Source organism: Notolabrus celidotus, chromosome 4 (genome assembly GCF_009762535.1).
Source record: "Notolabrus celidotus isolate fNotCel1 chromosome 4, fNotCel1.pri, whole genome shotgun sequence".
Classification (NCBI taxonomy): Eukaryota; Metazoa; Chordata; class Actinopteri; order Labriformes; family Labridae; genus Notolabrus; species Notolabrus celidotus.
In genome coordinates, this window is record NC_048275.1 from 28,769,490 (window position 1) to 28,777,909 (window position 8,420).

The 8,420-nt window shown below is 39.6% G+C and overlaps 1 protein-coding gene across 1 annotated transcript in view; it reads left to right on the forward strand.

The window, feature by feature from the left end:
* Positions 1–8,420, forward strand: part of ttc7a (tetratricopeptide repeat domain 7A) — a 64,574-nt gene that overhangs the window by 36,203 nt on the left and 19,951 nt on the right. Inside the window, exons 17-19 of the mRNA XM_034681587.1 lie at positions 1,831–1,947; positions 3,567–3,679; positions 4,674–4,808. Coding sequence (XP_034537478.1) covers positions 1,831–1,947; positions 3,567–3,679; positions 4,674–4,808 — 365 coding nt within the window. The remainder of the gene's footprint in view (positions 1–1,830; positions 1,948–3,566; positions 3,680–4,673; positions 4,809–8,420) is intronic.

Here is an 8,420-nt window from a genome sequence, read left to right on the forward strand (position 1 = left end):
TCCAATCCTCCCACACACTTTCAATTTTCTCTTTTCCATCATCCCTCCATCTTCTCCTAACACCCTGCACACACACACACACACACACGCACGCACACACTGACGCGCACGCACACATGCACGCTAAGGCATAGGCTCACACACACCCTCCCCCCATTGGTCCACCGACCCGTGAGTCAGTAACGAGCTGCTTTTCAACGAGTTTTCTCCCCTGACACAAGCTCATCTCACTCTGCTATTGATCCTCACCCTGCCTCCCTTTATCCATCCTTTCATTATTCCTTTCTTTCCTCCCTCTTTTTACCCCCTACACACACTCTCACACACACACACACACACACACACAGCACACACAAACTGCGCACACACACCCTGACAGGAGAGCACAGAATTAGTGGAGGAGCCTTCAACAACATGCTGAACATCATGGTCTCTCTCTTTCTCTTGCTCTCCCGCTCTCACTCTCATGGATGAGTGATGCCCATGACAGACTGCATCCTCTGAGAGCTCCTTCTGGCAATTACTACACACACACGCACACACATACACACACAAACAAACACACACACACTCATCAGAGACTCCCACATCACTTAACCAGTTGTCTTCAACTAAAAGGGCCGAGCGGAAACACTCTATGGTCTCCACTCATCTACCACTCAACACACACACCGCACACATACACACTTGCACATACACACTTAGATCTTGTTGGTGATTGTCTTTACCAGCTCTCTGTAACCATTGATCCTTTCGAGGATCAGTTTGCAGCATCAGTGAGATGTGTAAGTATTAACACTGCATGCGTGGACATGACTGTGTTCATGTTTAATAATGAGAGTAATAATAATGAAACTTACTTGTTTGTCTAGTTTCATGAAATAAAGGGAAGCTCTGAGTGCTTCTTCATAGAGAAACTGGCATGAAACTAGCTACGTGTTGATGAATTCAGCACTTTTGTAACACTGTTTTAAAGTGATCTTTCTACGTTCTCTGCTTTAGTTTAGGTTTGCAATGATATCCAGACGGTCACGAGATGTAGACATGTTTGAGAAAGAGAATAAAGAAACAACCTTGGCTTCTCTTTTAGTCTAACATTCATGCCACACGTCAACATCATGTAACCTAGTTTCATCATATGATATGTGGACAGTTTGTTTTATGTTTACTTCATGTTGTCCTTTATTTGACCTGACTTAGACATGTTGTTTTCAATCATAGAAATATTTTTCTCCCAAATAAGTGGTAGAAAATTCACAACGAATACAAACAAATACAGCACAGTCCTAAAAAAGAACACACAAATAAGATTTAGTTTTCTTAGAGCTCTACTGTTCCGCTGTTTGCACAGGACCTAAAAGAAGACCAAATGAATAAGTAGGATGGGTAAAACAAGGTTTTATCCTCCACAGAAACTTGAGTTAGTACTGGCTGGTTGAAGGTTCAAGGTAGAGGCTGGGACAGGTGTGACTGTCAGGAGCTCCAGCACTGAGAAACCACGCCCAGCATCTGAAAGAAAAAACACAAGGGAAACCAAACCAAGGGTACAGGGAAAAAGAACAAAATTAACAAAAATCCTGCTTCATCTAATTCACATCAATATTTTCCCCACCTTTTTATAATATTGTCACTGTTGCTAATGTAAGAACTGGTTTGACTGAGTTTGAGTTCAGCTAAACTCTCCTTCAGCTTACAGTTTATTGTCGACACAGGTACTCTTTTTTTGGTGTTTAATACTCGTAAATGTCTTCATGATGTGGCAACAAAACGTGAACAAGCAGCATACACTGAGTGATGTTTGTGTATGTGTGTTGTGTGGTCTCTGTCCAGCTTGCTGTTTACTAAAGTGAAGCTTGAGGAGGTTCTGTTCGGCCCGGCTGCAGCCCTGCCGACGTGTGAGGAGATGCTGCAGAGCTGGCAGATCCGCTACGACGTCAGCCGCTCCAGGTGTGTGTGAACCTGATGTGTGTCAATTAATTTAGTATCAGAGTCCAGTTACAGTGTTAACATGGCAATTTACACACATTTCACCTGGTATTATGAGGTTATGGAAAGCAATAAGATGTTTTTTTTTTACTATTATACAATATTCATATGTGCTTGAGAGTTGCTTGACAATAATATCAACATAGCTGTCACATCCATCTTCTTCAAGCTCAGATTCAAGGCAAGGCAAGGCAACTTTATTTGTATAGCGCATTTTATACAGGAGGGCAACTCAATGTGCTTTACATTAAAAGATTAAAAGCACTAGTAACATTCAGACAACCATAAAACAACATAATTAAAATGACAAATATAATAAAACAGAAAATACAAGGAAAATTAGAATATATTAAAAATGACATTAAAATGTGCATTAAAATCGAGCTAAAATAAGCTAAGATAGGAAGGCAGTGTCGAATGAAAAAGTCTTAATCTTTTATTTAAAAGAGGTGAGAGTTGGAGCGGACCTACAGCTTTCAGGGAGTTTGTTCCAGACATGTGGTGCATAATGACTAAATGTTGCTTCACCATGTTTCAGTCTGACTCTCGGGACTGAAAGCAGACCAGACCATTCAAGTAAAGTAGTAATAGTCGTAGTATAACTATATCCTTGTACATGATTATTACAACTCCCTGTACATTGTCATAAACCAGGTCTGTACACACTGCTTACAGCTGGTGCAGAAAGCTGCAGCCAGAATCCTATGCAGGTATAAAAAAGGCCACATAACACCTGTATTACACCTCTTGATTCATGTAATGGATGCACTCTCCTTCACCTGCTCTGTGAGGATTGTCTGTATGCATGTGTTTATAGAGTATATTATATCATGAATGCATTGATGTATATTTGCAAGTTTTCACTTGCTTACTCTTTTCTGTTGTCATCACAAATCCAACCAGTCAAATCAAGTAAATTAGTTAGTGGCTATACACTTCAAAATGTGACTCTTTAGGATCCTTTTTAGTGTCAGTTTTGAGCTTACAAAGCTCCATGGGCAGGTTGGCAAAAAAATATGCAACATTAACACTTTTAAGATTAAATTAGCTGATTTTATGCAGACATATTTCACATTTACTTTCTACCAATGGAGTTACAATCATTAACATGGGGAAAGACGGTTTCAGTCGGGGGCGTATTTATGAAAACGTTTATGGTTTGGGCAACTTCTACGAAACACATGTACATATACTATGTAACTTAAATTCAAGTCAACCTTACCTGTGTTTATTTAACCCAGAATTGACTTTTCTGCTCTTCCTACAACACCCCCTTACCTCAACAGCACAAAACAACAACTAGACAAGGGACTGCATCCAGAAATTAAAATAAAGACAGAACCTTTGGTCATATTAAAGCAAAAGACCCCCTATCAAGCTGTATTTAATACGTTTAGAAATGAAAGAGGCTGAAGAAAAACACAGAGCAGCTATATATTGTTCAATTAATTAATGTAGATAAAGTGGGTACATCTATGGTTGCATTTTTGAGTATTTGTTACCAATTTGTTTTACTTTGCATGTATTTACAGCATGTGTGTGTGTGCATGCGTGTGCCTATGCATGTGTGTGTTTTGCAGTGAGACAGATGACAGCAGCAGTATACCGATGGCTGAGAGGGTGGAGGTCAGCCCCGGAGCCCGGAAACCCTCTATCCACCTCACCCTGCCGGACTTCCAGGACGCCTCCACAGGTCTGATCTCTCTTGGGTTTAATCATTTCTTATATCAGAGAGCTATACACTTGGACTGAAACATGAAGCTGAATACATTATTTATAAATTGAACACATCCTTCTTTTCTCTACTGTGGGATAAATATCACAGAGAGAGGTGAAGGTATAGGTCAGCCCTGATCTCCTGTCATTTGACCTGTTGTGGATTAAAACATGTTTGCCTGCGACAAAAAAAGAGGATAAATGTGTGTGTGGTTTGCTTGTGTGTGTATGTGGGAGGGCAGATGTGCTGTTTAAATATAAATGATGTGACTCACCTCAACACCTGTGCCTCCATCAGCATCACCTGTCTGTTCATTCAGGCCTACACATCCATCCTAAACCCTAAAGCGATCAGATAAAGAAAGCTTTGCTCTTTTTTTGTTGGATTATTTTTGAAGTTTATCGCTAATAAAAAGGTTTGGATGGATTTTTAATGTTCTGTCTTTTATATTTTGGTACAAAAAGTTGTTTATCTTTTAATATCTGGAGCTCACTGAATAATTTGATATCTCTGCTAATTTTTGTCCTGCCTATGCCAAGACAGCAATTTTTGACAAAAGAACCTCATCCTGCTCTCTTTCAACAGTCAGATATATCACACACTGTAAATATTTGCTTTTGAAAACTCACAGAAAGGCTGTTTCTTCAGCGTGCTGTCAATCAATAGTCTGACACCTACCCTTACAGCTGTAACAGGCATTCAAAATGACAAAATAAAACATTTCTGTCATGTCCCTGATAGTCCCATTTTCTTTTATAGGTCATGGAGAAGCATCACTTTTAATTTGTATCTGTTTCATAACAAGTTAAAAAGTTCCTGCATTGGCTTAAATAGCTAGGCTTGTACCTATTTTCGGAAAATAAACATTTGACGATACAATAATTACTTATGCAGTGTTTTTAGGTTTCAAAGTTTACAAATGTTCTACACTAACACAGTTTGTATCATATCTATCCTTTTGGTTTCACAGGTTCGCCTAGCCCGTCGTCAGTTGCAGCTTCTCGTCTGGAAGCGGCGCTCTCCGAGGTGTCTGACCTCAGCTCCACTCGACGCCAAGGACCAATGTACATCTGGACCACGCTGGAACGGATCTGGCTGCAGGCTGGTAAGATGACATCTCACAATATAACACAATTTTTAAACGCCAGATAAAATGTCTTTGAGAAATACAGTAGATTTAATTTCATCTATCTAGTAGGGGGCCTCTTTCAACGTGTTGGCGTGCAGATTACCCAATAAGCATGATAACTCATTTCTTGCTCTGTTTAAGTTGATCTGCCATTGAATGAAAATAACGGATTTTATTGACTTAAAAAGAAGTTGGTTATAAGGAAACTCTTTTTTTTCTGTTACCAAGACAAATCAGGTTTTCTGTTATGGTGTTTCAGAGTGTTATTAAGCTTTATGATCAGTTATCACAGTTGAAAAGTGGTCATGACATCAATTTAGGTCATCTTAAGTCTTCCAGTCTGTATTTGTAAGTAGTAATAGATATCTAACAAGACTAGCAGCTTAACTTCAGAAGCCTCAATGACTAATAGTTACAAAAAGTTTTAGATTGCTCCAGTGGATTGCTTCAGCCTTCAGCAGTCCGTGACTACACCATTAGCTAGCTAATGATCCTTTTGGAAATAATGACAGCACTTGGAACATAGCTGACTCACAAATAGCTAAACGATTATGCGGGTAGTTGACTGAAGTAGGTGAAGTGAGACCTAGCAGACAGCTAGCTCCCACTTGTCACTCAAAGAGACCATGCCCCTATTTTGCTGACATTGACCAAAAAATCAAATTCAAACAGGTGAGTTATACAAAAAGAGGAATGAGTCATAGTGACCAAACTGTTCCTGGTCAAGGCTATAAACATCTATACTGCGGCTTTAAAGTTGGACATTTAAACTTGTGGCTATAAGGGGATTGGCTCACTTTTGGACTTAACCTCGAGTGGTCACTAGAGGAATTGCAGTATTTTGCACCTCAACATTGGTTTCATCTTTTAGCCCCTGCTGTGCCTGCTTGTCATTACACATACTGTAATGGTCATAGACACCCCAATCAGCAATTAGATAATCAGACAAATCCAGATGAAAGTAGAATGCTATTTTACTATATGGTGATTACTCTTCCATGAAAATATGCTCAGGGCAGACTGCGCTGTTCAGCCTGACTGACCTGAGCTCAGCTGGGTTTTAATCTCTGTGGGGAGCGAGATATTGTTTATTTCTTTTTATTCAACAATGGGAGTGCACATTTTTTTGCAGCCCAGTCACAGAAATCATCCTGGTCACTGTTATCTGACACACTGGAGATTCTGTGTCATAACTTCAGGGAAACTATTACACAACATAACAGTTTCTGCCTGGAGAAGACATATTTGCAACCACAAATGTGTAAATTATATAATTTGATCTGACCACTGCAACCATTTATGTTGTCTGTACTTCACAAAACAAACATTGTTAAGTATAGAGTGTGTGAAACCACTGCATCTCTTCTGTGGCATGCTGTACCTGCATACATGTGGCCTCTGTGCTATTAAGGGCAGAATGGCAGTGATGCATGCAGTTATTACTTCCAGCCCTGCAGCCTCAGTCTGACTGTGGAAGAAGCTCAGCACAAACAAACCCCATCCCTCCTCTGAGCTGCAGAGTGTGAGGCATGAGAACAGGAATCCATACAGCAGCCCAGTGATGCAACCAGCATACCAGTGTGTGACAGTTCAGGATGGGATGGGGGTAGGGAGATGGGTCAGGGCCCCTGTGGTTTTTCTGTAATCTAAGGGTTATTTTTTACATCCCACCTTTGAACTCTGCTTTTTTCCTTGCTGAGAAATTGGAAAACACTCACTAATCTGCATTAAACTCTGTGTGACCAGGGGTGTGTCCTGTAACTCATGGCCAAACTGAGCTTTTTTTTTTCCTTCCCAGCATTCTTCTTCACATCGGTCACTTCCTTCCTCAATTTCACATCCTCCTCAGGCTACACAAATTCACACAGAGAGCAATCTTTGAAATGGATACATCAACGTGTGTATTTTATTGAAAATGGGAGAAAAACAAGTGGAAATACTGTGCCACGAAACCAGAACTCAATTAATGATAAATGAAAAAGGCTTAAAAAAAGCAAAAACAGGAAAAATATTAAAAAATATATGTATTTTTGAAGCAAAAGGAACAAACATAGTAACAATTTAGAGAGGCAATGTCAAATACTGGACTTGGGCACTGTGAAGCCTTAATTTGGTATCTAGATGCTGCTTTTCTTGAGCCAGAGGTGACTATATTTGGAGGAGGGGGTGGAGCTTGAAGGGAATGAGAGGTTGGCTAGCAGGTTATAAAACTTAACTCAACACCATCAGCTGGTTCATTATCTGGTGAATGAGTTAGTTTACCTTCATGTGTCTCACTTAATGAGATTCCTTGTGTTTTTATTTTACTTTATTTATCAGACTAAAGAAGCTTAGAGTGTTTTTTAAATCTATTGGACATACTCACTTGAGTACCGAGAGAGGTTGACTGACACATACCAAGTGACTTAAAATCATTGGTCTTCTCCTCACTACCATCCGTAATCTTTCCTAGCTCAAACCAAAAAAATCTGAGTCCCATACACTCAGGGACGGATACAAATATTTATCTTAAATACATAAAACGCAAGTGTGTTTGCTACTTCGTGCATCGACTTCAACACAATAATTTATCATTTTTCTCATCTAAAGAGTTTGAGCAGTGGCCATTTAACGACATAAACCATAGAAAGCCATGTTGGTTGTCCAAAAAAAGTAACTGAAGAGGTGTGGTAGGAAGACTGACTTGGCTGTGTTAATGTCTGGCAGACAGCATGCTGTATCCACCTGTCACTCAAGGTAACCACGCCCCATAACTTTAAGTTTTGGTAAGATCAATACAGATGAGATATATAAAAATAAACAGACTGTAAACATATTTATTTCTGCTGTTAAGTTACACATCTTTGTATGGGGCTAATATAATATAGGGCTCAATGGAGAATGACTCACTTTTGGAGCCAGGCTCAAGTGGACACTCAGGGTGATGCAGTTTTTGGAACTTTTTCCATCAGCTTCATTTATCACCACTGCAGGTTGCTGCTTTATCAACACCACTGACTGTATATTAAATAGACAACGTGGTTCCATCTCCTCAGACTGCAAGATGTGCTGCCAAAAGTCTGCCTCGATGGGTGCTGGCATATTTCTCTGGAAGAGCCAAGGCATGCACAGACACAATCTGGCGAGTGGAGCTGTGTGATTAATTTCACACCCCTTCCTCTAACCTAAACACATATTTAACTTACTGATTAAACATCAAAGATCCCTCAGGTCGGCACAGTCCACAGCAGAACAGATTCTTGTGTTGATTTGTGGCAGACACCCGTAGTTATTTAAAGTTAAATGACTCTTTGGTATTTTATTGTTTGTTACATTTTCTCTCACCATTCCTCTTCTACTCTTCTAATCATGTAAAGAAGAACACTGCAGGAGCCACATTTGTCAGCAGAGCTGTCAATCAATCATCTTTTACACATCAAATAACTAATGTATCAGAAAATATAGCATGTGCACATAAATCAGCATGACAAGAACTAATTGCCGTGAAAGAAAGCAGGTTTGAGAAATAATTATTTGATGCGTATTTTATTTTTATAGTTTGACCCTTGTTCTATCTGTTATAATGGAGGAGTCGGGATTTATGACCTA